This window comes from Nerophis ophidion, linkage group LG06 (assembly GCF_033978795.1).
Source record: "Nerophis ophidion isolate RoL-2023_Sa linkage group LG06, RoL_Noph_v1.0, whole genome shotgun sequence".
Taxonomy (NCBI): domain Eukaryota; kingdom Metazoa; phylum Chordata; class Actinopteri; order Syngnathiformes; family Syngnathidae; genus Nerophis; species Nerophis ophidion.
Genome location: NC_084616.1, coordinates 54,880,596 through 54,898,360, shown reverse-complemented (window position 1 = coordinate 54,898,360; position 17,765 = coordinate 54,880,596). Strand labels below are relative to the sequence as shown.

The following is a 17,765-nucleotide window of genomic DNA, read 5'->3' as shown; positions in this document are numbered from 1 at the left end:
TCTTTTTAGCACAGCTTGGACCTTAAATCCTACTGAATGGCTCTTAATCTTCTTCCTTAATGCGATTTCAAATTATTAAAATCAGTCTCCTCCATTTAGAAAATGATGACAGGGGAGGTGTCACTTGTGACGTCACGAGTTTGACCCGTCGGTAATACTAAGCATGCGCTAATTATTTTGCGAAGCGAGTTTGACCCGGCAGTAATTCAAGGCAGGCGCATACTATATGCCTGGCGGCAATTCAAGGAAATACGGTAGGTGGGATTTACCCTGGATAATCTTGCCAATTTAGTGTAAACAGTGCCTCAGATGACTAAATGTGATCTCTGGAAGGTGTACAAATTACTTCCAAAGCCGGACCACCACCCAGACATAAAATACTACTACAAGTACATAGCTCATGAAAAACAAGATTTTTTTTGTTTTTGTTTTTTCATTGTAAGTGGGCCAAATCACATCTTATGGAAATGACTGCTGTCATTTAATTAAAACATTTAAATTGGTATGATGTTTGTGACAGGTGTGCTGCTGGTATGGTCACAGCGTGCACGTCTGATGTTGCTCACATGTGCTCCACTGAACGCTCAGGGAGGTTTTGCATTTGCTCACATATACAGTATAATACATTAGTGGCAACATTGATGGTGAGCGAGTAAAACTACAGAGGGCGGCTGAAACATTTAGCCTCATTGTTCATTCATTTAATGTATGTAACATTACCTTTGACGAGGCGCAGGCTGGACACTGGAGCCCACATTAGTTGTCATCTGGCCGCGCTACGCTCTGGATGAGTCGCCACTTCATTAAAAACGAAAAAATGTCACCAGTTAATTGTAAAGTAACATTGTGATAGTGTTGAGTTGAGTTTGAGTTTATTTGGAACATGCATGCATACAACATGATACATCACAATTTCCAGTTTCTCTATTCATCATGTTCGAAAAGGAGTAGGAAGAAGCAGAGTTCATTTAATCTTCCCCTTTTTCCTTTACATAGCAGTTGCTAAAAAATGTGTCCACTTCCTGTTCTCAATTTAATCACAATATACTCCATAAGTAATAAAAATAAATCAATAAATAAATAATAATTGGTGAAGTAAGTTATATTTTAAATGGTGAGATGAGTAAGAGTATCTACAAACCCCGTCTCCATATGAGTTGGGAAATTGTGTTAGATGTAAATATAAACGGAATACAATGATTTGCAAATCCTTTTCAACTCATATTCAATTGAATGCGCTACAAAGAAAATATATTTGATGTTCAAACTCATAAACTTAATTTTTTTTTGCAAATAATAATTAACTTGGAATTTCATGGCTGCAACACGTGCCAAAGTAGTTGGGAAAGGGCATGTTAACCACTGTGTTACATCACCTTTTCTTTTAACAACACTAAATAAACGTTTGGGAACTGAGGAAACTAATTGTTGAAGCTTTAAAAGTGGAATTCTTTCCCATTCTTGTTTTATGTAGAGCTTCAGTTGTTCAACAGTCCGGGTGTCCGCTGTCGTATTTTACGCTTCAACATTTTCGATGGGAGACAGGTCTGGACTCCAGGCGGGCCAGGAAAGTACCCGCACTCTTTTACTACGAAGTCACGCTGTTGTAACACATGGCTTGGCATTGTCTTGCTGAAATAAGCAGGGGCGTCCATGATAACGTTGCTTGGATGACAACATATGTTGCTCCAAAACCTGTATGGACCATTTAGCATTAATGGTCCCTTCACATATATGTAAGTTACCCATGCCTTGGGCACTAATACACCCCCATTCCATCAAAGATGCTGGCTTTTGAACTTTGCACCTATAACAATCCGGATGGTTATTTTCCTCTTTGTTCCGGGGGACACCACATCCACACTTTCCAAATATAATTGGAAGTGTAGACTCGTCAGATCACAGAACACCTTTCCACTTTGCATCAGTCCATCTTAGGTCAGCTCGGGCCCAGCCAAGCCAGCGGTGTTTCAGGATATTGTTGATAAATGGGTTTGGCTTTGCATAGTAGAGTTTTAACTTGCACTTACAGATGTAGCAACCAACTGTAGTTACTGACAGTGGTTTAATGAAGTGTTCCTGAGCCCATGTGGTGATATCCTTTACAAACTGATGTCGGTTTTTGATGGAGTACCGCCTGAGGGATCAAAAGTCCGTAATATCATCGCTTACGTGCAGTGATTTCTCCAGATTCTCTGAACTTTTTGATGATTTTACGGATTGTAGATGGTAAAATCCCTAAATTCCTTGCAATAGCTCGTTGAGAAATGTTGTTCTAAAACTGTTCGACAATTTGCTTACAAAGTGGTGACCCTCGACTCATCCTTGTTTGTGAATTACTTAGCATTTCATGGAAACTGCTTTTATACCCAATCATGGCACCCAACTGTTCCCAATTAGCCTGCACACCTGTGGGATGTTCCATATAATTGTTTGATGAGCATTCCTCAACTTTATCAGTATTTATTGCCACCTTTCCCTACTTCTTTGTCACCTGTTGCTGGCATCAAATTCTAAAGTTAATGATTATGTGCAAAAAAAGATGTTTATCAGTTTGAACATGAAATATGTTGTCTTTGTAGCATATTCAACTGAATATGGGTTGGAAAGGATTTGCAAATCATTGTATTCTGTTTATATTTACATTTAACACAATTTCTAAACTCATATGGAAACAGGGTTTGTAGAAAATGAATGGATAGATAAAATAAATTCAGAATGTTTATCATGCTTTTTCTTCTTTGTACTTTGTAAACACTTTAAGTTTGAAGAGTTTGTTGAAGTGGATCATGTTAGTACATTGTTTGATTTATTTGCTATTTTTTTGTTAATCCATTCCACAATCTAATTCCACATACTGATATACTGAATGTGTTACGTGTTGCACATGTGTGCAAATGTTTTAAATTACATTTCTCTCTAAGATTATATTTCTCCTCTTTTGTTGAGAAGAATTGTTGTATATTCTTGGGTAGCAGATTACAGTTTGCTTTGTGTATGATTTTAGCTGTTTGAAAATTCACTATGTTGTGGAATTTCAGTATTTTTGAGTGTGTTTCATACATAACACTTTGGGACAATGCTTCATTATGCACCCATTAATTCAGAGGCTGCACTGAATTGTATTATGACTAGGGGTGGGCAAATTAATGCGTTAATTGCGAGTTAACTCATCAATCTATTAACGCCGACAATTATTTTATCGCGTATTTGCGTATGTTGTTTACATGCTTTTATTTTGTTAACGCCTTTTCTTAACAAGACGGCGTCGCCCGGACGGGCTTCGGCATGGAGGGGCTGTTGGTAAAGATGGAACATTTGGCAAAAATACCGGACAATTCTGCAAATTTCATGGCTGGCTTACAGCGTGGTCACTCCGGGATCACTACCTATAATATAAACATAAGATCCCTGATAAAAAAAAATGTTCCTGCTGTTACCTCAGAAATGGCCTGTTCGGATGTTATGATTGTGGCTCAGAGATTAGTATGTAGATTATATTTATTTTCCATAACAAACAGGATAACTTAAATACCCTGGCAATGGAAATAAGCTTAAATGTTTGTATTTACATTTTTTGAGTTGATTTTCATAAAATAGGCTATTTAACTGCTACTGTTTAACAAGGACTGATTTGAATTGTGTTTGCACAACAAATGTTTTGGCCTGTTTGTTCATGTGGGAGAATATTCCAATAAAGGTGCACTACACACTACTTTAGAATTCATTATTGGGCTTTGCGTATACAATGCAGTTAATCGCGATTAATCAGAGAAAAAGTGCGATTAACTTCGATTAAAATTTTTAATCGTTGCCCAGCCCTAATTATGACACATTCAAATTACACTCATTAATGAATAATTAATTAATAATAATCTTTGTCAGAGGCCTAATGACTAATTATGAGCATCTGACAAAAGCCAGTTACGTTATCACGATGTGCTCAATGTGGTCCTGACAAATGTATTATTAGTGGGACCTTTAAATAGCCTAATAAACAAGTTAAATATTTAAAGATTTGTTGTTGGTGTTTGTTTTCATAGCAATATAAAATAAAAGACAACATAAAATTGACAACAACAAAGTAAAAAAAAAACAACTGAAACTACTTAGATTATATAGTACTTTATAGGAACAATCTCAGGTTCACAACAAGGCAAGAGAGGCTAAATATCCTTTCTGGACTTACAATTGAAAGTCAGCTAAGCTATCAATTTGACTTCAAAGACCTCTTCAGCAAATTTACCAAGAAAATTTACCAATTAATCCCCATGGAAACTGAAACATACCCAGAGGTGCACAAACAGGAACTAAGGGAGTCCAAAATTAACATAACATAACAAAAACATGATCCGGGCCACGGATTATGACAGTGCCTCCCCCTTAAGGACAGATTCCAGATGTCCACAAAACCCAAAGGCAAGATCAAGAGTCACGGGAGGGCGGAGGGAGGACTTGGCGGTGGGTCGCCGGACCAAGTGTCCCTGTAACCAGCAAGGGAGAGTCAGGTGGCGGCGACGCGTTGAACGCCGCTGCACTTGGTGACCAACAAGGAGGTGGGCGTGAGTGACGCCAGAACCTCAGCAGCCTAAGAGTCTTATGCCCAATTCGTGCTGTCTGCGCCCGGGGCATCCATGAATTGGCCCTCGAGAGGGCCACATGTAGGTGTCTGATGGGCGCTTGCGCAGCTGGCCAGCTGGAGTTCACGGAGGCGACCACGCTGGCTTACTGCGGGGTTCGTTCGCCCGGGATGCAGATGGACAACTCCAAACAAGGCGTGCAGGTAGAAACATGATTTATTCCTCAAAAATCAACGAAGTACAAAAACAGAAAACAAGCCGAAGGGACAACGTGCCGATCGCACTCGAAGCTAAAGCTAACACTTGGCATAGACTAGAGATAAGGAATACTCACGTAACTGTGGCAAGAAGCAAACAAACAATGAAGCCAGACAGAGTGGCGAGCAAGGTGAATAGATAGCTCTCTGATTAGTGGGTGATAGCAGCTGAGGGCGCCGACCACTAACCAGAGGCAGGTGAACCCAATTAATCCCCGTGGAAACTAAAACAAATCCAGAGGTGCACAAACATGAACTAAGTGGGTCCAAATCTAACAGAAAACATATCAAAAACATGGTCCGGGCCACGGATCATGACACAATCGAGAAGAAAACACATGCACGCACACACACACGCACACACACACACACACACACACACACACACACACACACACACACACACACACACACACACACACACACACACACACACACACACACACACACACACACACTCGTGCTTGCACACACACCCATAAGGAAGTGCATGCGCACACAAGCACGCACCACAGTGCAGCCAGTCTACCAGATCAAGTTGACACGGCTCCCTTACGCATGCTTCACACGACGCTGAAGATGAGGTGAGTCTATTTTCGCTTACTTTTGAAACGGTTAAATATGAATTAGGCTGAACACATACCGATTTTCTATTTAATTGGAATAGCACATTCCAAACCCACGCCCCCACCCCCCTAAAACCCCCACAATTCCATTTAGATACAAAGTTGATTTACATTGCTTATTTCATGGTTTGTTCAAAAAAATGTCTTCCATAAACACCATCCTCTTACTTTCTTGTCACAAACTCTTGTGTTCAGTGTCCAGAAATGTTTGTCCCGCAGAGCAAGTGATGGTGACTAATGTACTGCTCTACTATAATACAGTGGTTGGAGTCAATGGGTGTTTGTTTGTATATTGAAGTTGCCCTACTGTGATTCTAATAACCCTTAGACAATCAAATGGGAAGCATGTTTAGTGAGCTCTTTCACGGGTGTTTACAGTCCAACACACAATCGCAGCGGCATGCCGTGAGGGCCCCTCGTTGGGACCATCTGCAAATTGCAAATGGGAATGTCCCAAAAATAAGGTCATGGCTGTTTGAATCGTTACTCGTAATTACTAACTAACTGGTGCAAAGTACACAGCAGCTCTTTGAATTGCCAAACAAACTTAAAAGTGCATGATTTAATTGACCTGCTTTTGTTGACAAATTACTTTTGCTCATATTGTTTTGGACTTGATCTTTGTCAATGCTCAACTGTGCTGCAATAAACTCACATCCAAACAAATCCAAATATCTATATTAAACTGCACATTATTAGTTTGTTTCTTTACTTATAGGCCTACTGAAACCCACTACTACCGACCACGCAGTCTGATAGTTTATATATCAATGATGAAATATTAACATTGCAACACATGCCAATACGGCCTTTTTAGTTTACTAAATTGCAATTTTAAATTTCCTGCGAGGTATCCTGTTGAAAACGTCGCGGAATGATGACGCGTATGATGATGCGTGACGTCTCGGGTTGTAGCGGACATTTTTTCTAGCCCGATCCCAGCTATAAGTAGTCTGCTTTAATCGCATAATTACACAGTATTCTGGACATCAGTGTTGCTGAATAATTTGCAATTTGTTCAATTCATAATGGAAAACTCAAAATAGAAAGATGGAGGTGGGAAGCGGTGCACTGCAGCTGCCTTTAGCCTCACAAACACAGCCGGTGTTTCCATGTTTAAAATTCCCGAAGGTGAAGCTCTACTATGGATCAGAGCGGTCAAGCGAACATGGTTCCTGACCACATGTCAACCGGCAGGTTTCGGTGAGAAAATTGTGGTAAGAAGTCGGCTCTTACCGGAGACATCAGCGCAGCGTGCGTCCTGCTGCAGCTGCTGCGGACTATTACCTCCTCCCACTGGAGACACTGGCGGTCAACACACCCGTGGCCACACCCCTCCGACTTTCAGGTTCTATATAATCTCACTAAAACACTAGTAACACAATAGGCAGATAAGAGATTTTCCAGAATTATCCTAGTAAATGTGTCTAATGACATCTGAATCGCTCTCACTGCCCTCGCCTTTTTTTTTTTTTAAATCTTTTTTCTATTCCTTCACTCTCATTATCCTCATCCACGAATCTTTCATCCCCGCTCAAATTAATGGGGAAATTGTCGCTTTCTCGGTCCGAATCGCTCTAGCTGCTGCTGGCTATGATTGTAAACAATGTGAGGATGTGAGGAACTCTACAACCCGTGACGTCACGTGCACATTGTCTGCTACTTCCGGTACAGGCAAGGCTTTTTTATTAGTGACCAAAAGATGCGAACTTTATCGTCGATGTTCTCTACTAAATCCTTTCAGCAAAAATATGGCAATATCGCGAAATGATCAAGTATGACACATAGAATGGACCTGCTATCCCCGTTTGAATAAGAAAATCTTATTTCAGTAGGCCTTTATTATGTTTCATTATTTTAATTTCCCAGTGTGATATAATAAAGATTTTAAGTGTCGTACATGCACACATATTTTAAGTTACATTTTTCTCTGAAAGTTATATTTCTCTTCCTTTTGTTGAGAAGAATTGTATGTTCTTGGGTGGCAGGTTAAAGTTTGCTTTGTGCAAAATTTTAGCTGTTTGCAATATCTCGATATCAGTATTTTCAATTCAACAAATAAAGGGTTTGAATGTTCTCTATATCTAATATTAAGTATTATTCTAACTTATCTTTTTTTGTAACACTGTTATTGAATGAAGTGTCCTTTCGTAGTTATTTCCCCATATTTCTGCACAGTAATTTAGATATGGTTACACGAGCGAGCAGTAGAGAATATGGAGTGATTTTCCAATACATTATTGATGTGTTTCTTGCCACCTTATGTTGTATATATTTGGAGATTTCCACTTCATTTCAAATCAATCATTACACCTAAAAATGTAATTTCATATACTCTTTCAATGCCTACTCCGTCTATTTGTATGTGTTTGAACTATTGTTACCGACTTGCATTATTTTAATATGACTGAAGTTTAAGGAAGCCTCCTTTTTGTCAAATATCCCTTTAATTTATTTATTTCTTCTGTTAATATTTGTTTTGGCTTATGCGTGTTCTCTCCTGAACAAAACACAGTACAGAATATATGCTTACTATTTGATCACCCACAATACTGGGAGGAGGAGATTCAAATATAATCATTTAACGATCACAATGTGATTTATCAACAGTAAAACTGTTCTGCTGCCGCTGTCTTGCCTCTAAATTTAGCTTGGTTAAAATGCACGCGCAAACTGGCACAGTTACGCACAAATGACTGTAAAAAAAGGCGGACGATGGACAGAGATTTGATCGTCATAAGTGTGTGTCAACATATTTGGACTGTCATAAAAACAAATAACAAACAAATAACAAAAAAAATCATTAAGCAACATTGTTTTGAATTGTACATCTGCTACATGACTTAAGGGGCTAATTCATAAATAAGGGGATTTCAGGAGATTTATTCTGTCCCTGCGTGCGTGGCTGCACGAAGTGACAGATAGCTTAAAGGGGAACATTATCACCAGACCTATGTAAGTGTCAATATATACCTTGATGTTGCAGAAAAAAGACCATATGTGTTTTTAACCGATTTCCGAATTCTAAAAAGGGTGAATTTGGCGATTTAAACGCTTTACAATTGATAGCATGTCGGACCGATGACCTTTCACCCGTGACGTCACAACATGAAGCGCTCCGCCATTTTCTTAATCTTATTACACGCACCAAGTCAAATCAGCTCTGTTATTTTCCGTTTTTTCGACTGTTTTCCCATACCTTGGAGACATCATGCTTCGTCGTTGTGTTGTCGGAGGATGTAACAACACTAACAGAGACGGATTCAGGTTGCAACAGTGGCCAAAAGATGCGAGAGTCCCTCGTTTGTTCTGCACACTGTACCGACGGGAGCTATGCTACGACAGAGATGGCAAAAATGCGTGGATATTCTGCGACACTCAAAGCAGATGCATTTTAAAACGATAAAGTCAAAGAAATCTGCAATATTGGAAAATGGACCACTGAACCACTGACCACTCACTAAGGTGAGTTTTGTTGATGTTATTGACTTATGTGGAGTGTGCTGATCAGAAATATTTGGTCACGGCATGACTGCAAGCTTATCGATGCTAACATGCTATTTAGGTTAGCTGTATGTACATATAGCATCATTATGCCTCATTTGTAGCTATATTTGCATCTAGCCTTTCCCTCCACCCACATTTAATGCCAAACAAACACATACCAATCGTTGGTTAGAAGGCGATCGCCAAATTCGTCCTTGCTTCCTCCCGTGCCGCCGTCTGTCGTAATATGGCTCAAAAGCTTCTGTTTCTTCTTCAATTTCGTTTTCGCTACCTGCCTCCACACTCCAACCATCCATTTCAGTACATGCGTAATCTGTTGAATCGTTTACCCTGCTGAAATCCGAGTCTGAGTACGAGCTAATATCGCTATACCTTTCTGTGCTATCCGCCATGTTTGTTTCTCTGTGGTCACGCTGTGACGTCACAGGATAATGGACGGGTGGATATTACGATGGTTAAAATAAGGCCCTTTGAAGCCGTTTTTCGGGATATTGCGTGATGGGTAAAATTTTGAGAAAAACTTCGAAAAATAAAATAAGCCACTGGGAAATGATTTTTATTGGTTTTAACCCTTCAGAAATTGTGATAATGTTACCCTTTAACACTGGTTCTTGGCGTTTAAGCGAATGATGATGTAAACGTTGAAGTAATTTAGAAGGCTGTTTACTATTGGTCTTAGTCACAAAGTTTACATGACAGAAGACTCTATTCTGTGAAACTGAAAGATATACAAAAAACTTGTTTTATATATGTGCAAAATGTTTGACTAATGTTCACATTAAATCAAAATACATAGCAGGATTAGCAGTTATGTTGCATACAGAATAGAATGTCGACTTTTAGCATTAGCTTATATATTGTAACGAATATACACCATCAATGAACTTGCACAAATGTCATAATTTGGAAACAAAGTTTCTTCAAGGCTCAACTACGATGATGCAAAGCTTCAGAGAGAAATGTTTGTAAAGCACACGGTCTCACACAAAATGGAAAAACAAGATGGCTGCTCTGACCTTCGACCTTTATCAGGTGACATTGACAGCCAAATAGGGCGTTTCTAAATGAAATGATTTCCCTAAACCACCACCGAGGGGCGCTGTGCAACTTTACAGAATATATGCTGATTATTAGATCACCCACAAAACTGGGAGGAGGAGATGCGAATATAATCACATAGCGCTCGCAATGAGATCTATCAAGAGTAAAACTGTTCTGTGGCCGCTGTTTTGCCTCAAAATTCAGCATGTTTGAAATGCGTGTGCTAACTGGCACAGTTACGCACAAATGGCTGCAAAAAAGGAGACGATCGAGCTGCAAAGACAGACAATTTGAAACGTCGTAAGTGTGTCAACTTATTTGGACTGTCATGTATACAAAAAAGGGACATCTCATGTATTTAGCAACATCGTTTTTAATTTTGTATCTGCTAGATGACTTAAGGGGATAACTCTAACAAATTGAATTGATTGGTTTTGTTTTTTTGTTTCTTTTTAATATAGAATGTGTATCGTATACTTTTCCCCCAAGCTTTGAACCCTGATGCTTATTAAGTAATGCGGCTAATTTATGCATTTTTCTTTGCTAGCGGCCACAAAGTTATGTATTCAATAATAAATAGTTTTCATATAATCACATATACTGCGGGGGAAAATGTACTTCCTGTTTAGTGCCTTGAGCTTTTAGCATAACCGTCCGTAGCGTTTCCACTTGAAGGGATTCTTCATTCATCACTCCAAGCAGCGTTTGTAAATTTTTCAGTCAAACTAAAAAAAAATGTATACTTCTAAACCATCCCAGGTGTGATGTCTGTATGAGTGTTTTTATGCATATTTGTGGGTACATGTAATCAAGTTAGCGTCGTTAGCATTAGCGATTATGCTAACACGTTAAGTGTCTGTGTTAGTATTAACTTGCAATGGCATTCTTCTTGTATTGTTTCAGTTTCGTAAATTTCACCAAAATGTCACTGAGGAGTTTTTGATTGGTTTAGCTCAGGGGTCGGGAACCTTTTTGGCTGAGCCATGAAAGCCAAATATTTTAAAAACGTATTTCCGTGAGAGCCATATTATATTTTGGTAATACTTTGATGTAGGGAACATATTCACCATTAATCAGTTGCTTATTAACATGCAAATTTGTAGCATATTGGCTCCTAATTAGTCATTTTTAAGTACTTATTAATGCCTTTTTCTCCATGGCCTTATTTTACAAGCAGTAAGCCATTAACTAAGAGTCTTCCCTCAATAACCTCAGAATTATTGCTTATTAGTAACCCTAACCCTTATATGGTCCCCTAGTGTCCAAATAACTCTTAATTAAGTCTTTGTTCCCCATACTAAAGTGTTACCAATAATTTTTAACACTGAATACAACTAAATGTGCGCATTTTTAAGTTGGACTAACAATTTTAGAGTATAATAAGTCTCTTATTCTTTTTAATAACATTGTTATTCTTAAGCTAACAAATAATAAATAAAATACTTTTTACCATAAATGCGACTTCTTGGATTGATGGAATAAAATGCATGAGAATGTTTTAAATTTTGAACGTTATTTTTTAACCTTGTGATTACCAGCGGAATCATTAATTACTTATCGTGTTAAGCAATGTCAGTTAAGATTTATCTAAGAGCCAGATGCAGTCATCAAAAGAGCCACATCTGGCTCTAGAGCCGCAGGTTCCCTACCCCTGGTTTAGCTGATTGGAGAGATAGCTGTTTTGTTTGATCAGTTTCTTTACTGCTGTTACAGGCACCTTTTGGAAAGAAATTTAAGGCATGTAAATCAACTTTAACAAAATATTTTGCACAATCTGCGGCTTATAGTCCGTTGCGGCTAATACTGTATATGTAAACATTTTTACTACTTATAAAATTTGGCGGGTGCGGATTTAATATTTTCTAGAAAATATGTACTGTTTCTATCAAATACTCTACAGTAGATAAACTGTTTCTGGATCATTCCAGACACACCACTACAGCGGCACCTCCCCGATCACACCTTCAGCGTGGTAAAAATAGGTTCTGTTGTCTAGATCGGAGTTCCTTACTATATCTTCCAGAAAAAGGTGGTCTGTGCTGCATATTCCACAACATAACAAAACAGCACAAGTTGGACTTTTGGAGCATACAATGTCATGAATGTGAAGGAAAATTACTGTCTCTTTGGGCAAAGGTAAAAACCTAATTTAAATAGGACAGTCTGCACCATTTTTGCACTTGTTTATAATTCTACACGCAGATCACACCCAACAAGCCCACTAAAAGTACACATCATTTTAGAATATCCACATGCTTTTAGCTTGTGGTATTTGGATCTTAATAGATCAGACTCTCCAATTTTTTAAATAATATACTATTTAGTATTACTTCCAAATGAATGTGCCTTCAAAACAAGAATGTCAGATGGAATGAATAGATCTAGTCCAGGGGTCACCAACGCGGGGCCCGTGGGCACCAGGTGCCCCGTAAGGACCAGATCAGTCGCCCGCTGGCCTGTTCTAAAAATAGCTCAAATAGCAGCACTTACCTGTGAACTGCCTCTATTTTAAAAATGTTTATTTATTTACTAGCAAGCTGGTTTCGCTTTGCTCAACATTTTTAATTCTAAGAGAGACAAAACTCAAATAGAATTTGAAAATCCAAGAAAATATTTTAAAAACTTGGTCTTCACTTGTTTAAATAAATACATTTTTTTTTTTTACTTTGCTTCTTATAACTTTGAGAAAAACAATTTTAGAGAAAAAATACAACCTTAAAAATGATTTTAGGATTTTTAAACGCATTTACCTTTTTACCCTTCAATTCCTTCCTCTTCTTTCCTGACAATTTAAGTCAATGTTCAAGTAACATTTTTTTTTTGTTGTAAATAATAATACATACATTTTAATTTAATTTGTGAAATAGTTATTCAAACTTATGATTAAAATTCAAAAAAATTATTCTGGCAAATCTAGAAAATCTTTAGAATCAAATTTAAATTTTATTTCAAAGTCTTTTGAATTTCTTTTAAAATTTTTGTTCTGGAAAATCTAGAAGAAATAATGATTTGTGTTTGTTAGAAACATAGCTTGGTCCAATGTGTTATATTTTCTAACAAAATGCAGATTGGATTTTAACATATTTAAAACATGTCATCAAAATTCTAAAATTAATTTTAATCAGGAAAAATTACTAATGATGTTCCATAAATTATTTTTTAATTTAAAAAAAAATGATCCGAATTAGCCAGTTTTTTATTCTTCTTTTTTTCGGGTGAATTTTAAATTTTAGAGAGTCTAAATTGAAGATAAACTATGTTTAAAAATTGTATTTTTATTTTTTTTCCTGTTTTCTTCTCTTTTAAACCGTTTAATTAAGTGTTTTTTCATCATTTATTCTCTACAAAAATCTTCCGTAAAGGGGAAAAAAATGTACGACGGAATGACAGACAGAAATACCCATATATATATATATATATATATATATATATATTAAAGGTAAATTGAGCAAATTGGCTATTTCTGGCAATTTATTTAAGTGTGTATCAAACTGGTAGCCCTTCGCATTAATCAGTACCCAAGAAGTAGCTCTTGGTTTCAAAAAGGTTGGTGACACCTGATCTAGTCAGTCTATGAAATACCTGCACTAATGACATCATTGATTGACAATACTTCCTTAAAGTGCCCCTCCACTCCCCACACCTCCTTCCCAACCAGCATGCTCGTCTCCACGGTAACGGACTCCTCGCCGTCCTACGAGTGGTCACCGGTGACCCCCCCAGGCACTGGCCCAACTAACGGCACAGAGTGGCACCGTGACAGGCTGCTGGTGGTGGCCGAGGTGATCGTGCTGGCGGTCATCCTGGTTATGGCGTTGCTTGGCAACAGCTTGGTGCTCGTGGTGTTGCTGAGGAGGAGACAATTTCACAACCCGCTCCATCAGTTCATGCTCAATCTCTGCTTGGCCGACCTGGTGGTGGCGCTGTTCCAGGTGATGCACACATTTTGAGGGCATGACGATATGATGTCACACAGCACTGATCTAAACTGTTTTTGCGCATTTTTTTGGATATGAAACTTTTTGGTTTTATTCTGATCAGTGGAGAGAAAAATGCTGAGATAATTGTATGCTGGCACGCAAGCCCTGAGAGGCAAACCTGAAATCTGATTGGTTAAAGAAACAGCGCTTTTGATAACATAGTTTAAGTGACACCGGCCTGCACTTCTGATTCTGCAGGTCCTGACCAGATCACATGGACATTTTTTAAATTCTCCATTTACCTTCCTTCCACTGTGTCAAGGTGCTGCCCCAGCTCGTTTGGGACGCCAAGGGGCGCTTTCCCGGCCCAGACGTCTTGTGCCGCCTGGTGAAATACCTTCAAGTCCTCGGGATGTTCGCCTCCTCCTACATGATTGTTGCCATGACAATAGATCGCCATTATGCCATCTGTTGTCCCCTGCTGGCGCACCGCAGTTGGGCCACCCAGCGATGGAATAGCCTCACACTGCTGGCCTGGGGACTCTCACTACTGCTCAGTCTGCCACAGGTAGGGAGTACTTTATTATCAACAATACTGTATTTACTTAATCAAAAACATATAGCCATCCATCCATCCATCCATCCATCCATCTTCTTCCGCTTTACCGAGATCGGGTCGCCGGGGAAGCAGCCTAAGCAGAGAAGCCCAGACTTCCCTCTCTCCAGCAACTTCTTCCAGCTCCTCCCGGAGGATCCCGAGGTGTTCCCAGGCAAGCCAGGAGACATAGTCTTCCCAACGTGTCCTGGGTCTTCCTCGTGGCCTCCTACCGGTCGAACGTGCCGGATACACCTCCCTAGGAAAGCGTTCTGGTGGCATCCTAACCAGATGCCCGAACCACCTCATCTGGCTCCTCTCGATGTGGAGGAGCAGCAGCTTCACTCTGAGCTCCTCCTGGATGCCAGAGCTTCTCACCCTATCTCTAAGGGAGAGCCCCGCCACTTGGCGGAGGAAACTCATTCCAGCCGCTTGTACCTTTATCTTGTCCTTTCGGTTATGACCCAAAGCTCATGACCATAGGTGAGGATGGGAACGTAGATCGACTGGTAAATTGAAAGCTTTGCCTTCCGGCTCAGCTCCTTCTTCACCACAACGGATCGGTACAGCGTCCGCATTACTGAAGACGCCTCACTGATCCCCCTGTTGATCTCACGATCCACTCTTCCCTTACTCGTGAAAGAGACTCTAAGGTTCTTGACCTCCTCCACTTGGGGCAGTATCTCCTCCCCCAGATGACGCTCCAAGTTTCAAATTAAATTAAAGATGCTTTTTATCTCGTTTATTTTTTTAAGGTTTTTGTTTTTGTTTGTTTAGTTTCATTTATTGTTCTGATCCGATGTTAGTGCAGGTCAGGGTAACTTCTTTGTGTAAGTGTATATTAAAGTACCAGTAGAGTGGAAAAACAAGTTGACTTTATATGCTTATTTGTCTTTCATACATTAAACCATTTCCAATTGAATTTACAATGCACAAAGTATGTGAAAATAAACATCACAAAATGCCACAAATTCAGTCAGCCATCTTGAATATTCCGCTTCGAAAACCTTCGGCTATTTCTTGAGATTGACGTCACTGTAATAAGGCTTCTGCACTCTGGCCATATTATCAGATCAGTCATACTGGAAATACACAAACATTAGAAAGGGATATGCTGTCTCTCATTTACAATAATTATATTAAGCATAGGGTTAGTGCGTCTGCCTCACAATACCAAGGTCCTGAGTAGTCCTGGGTTCAATCCCGGGCTCGGGATCTTTCTGTGTGGCGTTTGCATGTTCTCCCTGTGACTGCGTGGCTTCCTCCCACCTCCAAAGACATGCACCTGGGGAAAAGTTGATTGGCAACACTAAATTGGCCCTAGTGTGTGAACGTGAGTCTGAATGTTGTCTGTCTATCTGTGTTGGCCCTGCGATGAGGTGGCGACTTGTCCAGGGTTTACCCCGCCTTCCACCCGATTGTAACTGAGATAGGCTCCAGCGCCCCCCGTGACCCCAAAAGGAATAAGCGGTAGTAAACGGATGGATGGATGTTAAACAAGAACACTTTTGCCTTTTTTTTTTTTGCGTTCGAAATCATAAATAAATAGCCAACAAATGATTTAACAGATCGAGGCTCCTCTATTGGGCCCATTATAACCTGTTGAAAAAGTTCTGGAAACCATTACCAATATTCCATTTACATGTCATGACCTACAAATAAACAAAAAAGATCGATATTTATATTATAAGCACCAATGCAAAAGGCCTATCTTAGCGTTGCATTGATAGCATTGAGTTAATGCTAGCTTGCGTGCTATTGTTGACACACTGAGCCGGCAGTTGCTTCTGCTTCGTCTAAAACTTGCTAAAAGTTAATTCTGGATTATAATTCATGCATCTCTCACATTGTAGTAGAAAAATGTGACCATTGACCAAGAGGCTGGTTGACTTTGACATTCCCGGGATGGCAAAAAAAAACAAAAGGACACTTCTTGTTTTTAAAACCTTTGTGAGGATTGTGATTGAACCTACATCTAAACTGATTTATGTGAGTGTCCTGTCGGTCGGCATCTCAGCGAGAGTGGAAATATTACAGTAAGTGTTTGTTTTATCATAGTTATTTTTTATGTTTAGCACCTAGCAATGCTGTTGATGCTATAAGTCATGACAAAAGTGCATCCGTTTAGCACTTGGCTTCTCAAACTTATCGATCATCCTCTTTGTGTGCGGGCTTTAAGCATACGGTGCTGGATCATATATGTTCTCGATGTAATTGATGTTGGCTCTCACAAAGTCTGCTTGATTAGCATTGTTGGGGGGTCTGTGGTTCCTAGCGCAATGTCACATGATCACGTGACTGGCTTCCTCATTATCTTTCAAAATGGCTCAGGAATCTCTGTGAAATTGAAACTGTTTTGATCATATCTATTTATACGCAAACGTAGAAAGACTTTTGGTGTCATAAATCAGATATATATCGTATTAGCTTCAATATAGAGACAACTTGTTTTACCACTCTAATGGTACTTTATCTTGTATGTATGAAAAGCACAACTAAAGTTTGATTGATTGTTATTATAACATAGGATGATATGTTCAAGGTGATACACTTTTCCTCCATTAGTGATCTTGTCTCTCTGCTTGCTGTCCAGGTTTTCATCTTCTCTCGTTCAGAAGTGGCCCCTGGGGTCTACGAATGCTGGGGCAACTTTGCCGAATCCTGGGGTCTTAAGGCTTATGTGACATGGATGACACTGGCAGTCTTTATCATCCCTGTCTTCATCATCACTGTGTGTCAGGTAACACTGTCATCAAACCCATACACAATCTAGTAGTTAAAGTTAAATTTGACTAAACCAGGGGGATATTCCAGGTAGGAGGTTCAACAAACTCTGAGTTTAAACCTAAAGTCTGAGTTGATTTGCCTTAGGATGGGAACCTCCGAGTGCATTCTTACTCGTAAATTAAGGTACACTGAACAAATATATAAATACAACACTTTTGTTTTTGCTCCCATTTTTCACGAGTTGAACTCAAAGATGTAAAACATTGACTATACACACAAAATACCTATTACCCTCAAATAATGTTAACAAATCTCTCTAAATCTGTGTTTGTGAGCATTTCTTCTTTGCCAAGATAATCCATCCCACCTCACAGATATGGCATGTCAAGATGCTGATTAAACAGCATGATTATTGTACAGGTGTGCCTTAGGCTGCCCACAATAAAAGGCCACATTGAAATGTACAGTTTTATCACACAGCACGATGCCACAGATGTGACAAGTTTTGAGAG

General features: G+C 39.3%; 1 protein-coding gene across 3 annotated transcripts in view; it reads left to right on the top strand.

Moving 5' to 3' along the window:
- Nucleotides 1–5,300: 5,300 nt before the first annotated feature.
- avpr2ab (arginine vasopressin receptor 2a, duplicate b) overlaps nucleotides 5,301–17,765 on the top strand; it is a 25,726-nt gene continuing 13,261 nt past the window's right edge. For 2 of the 3 annotated variants that reach the window (XM_061904298.1, XM_061904297.1), the window contains exons 1-4: nucleotides 5,301–5,421; nucleotides 13,670–13,943; nucleotides 14,254–14,499; nucleotides 17,120–17,266. In XM_061904298.1, the coding sequence (XP_061760282.1) occupies nucleotides 5,396–5,421; nucleotides 13,670–13,943; nucleotides 14,254–14,499; nucleotides 17,120–17,266 (693 nt within the window). In that variant the 5' untranslated portion in view covers nucleotides 5,301–5,395. Of the gene's footprint in view, nucleotides 5,422–13,634; nucleotides 13,944–14,253; nucleotides 14,500–17,119; nucleotides 17,267–17,765 lie in introns of all 3 variants that reach the window. The other variant, XM_061904299.1, reaches the window with a different exon arrangement.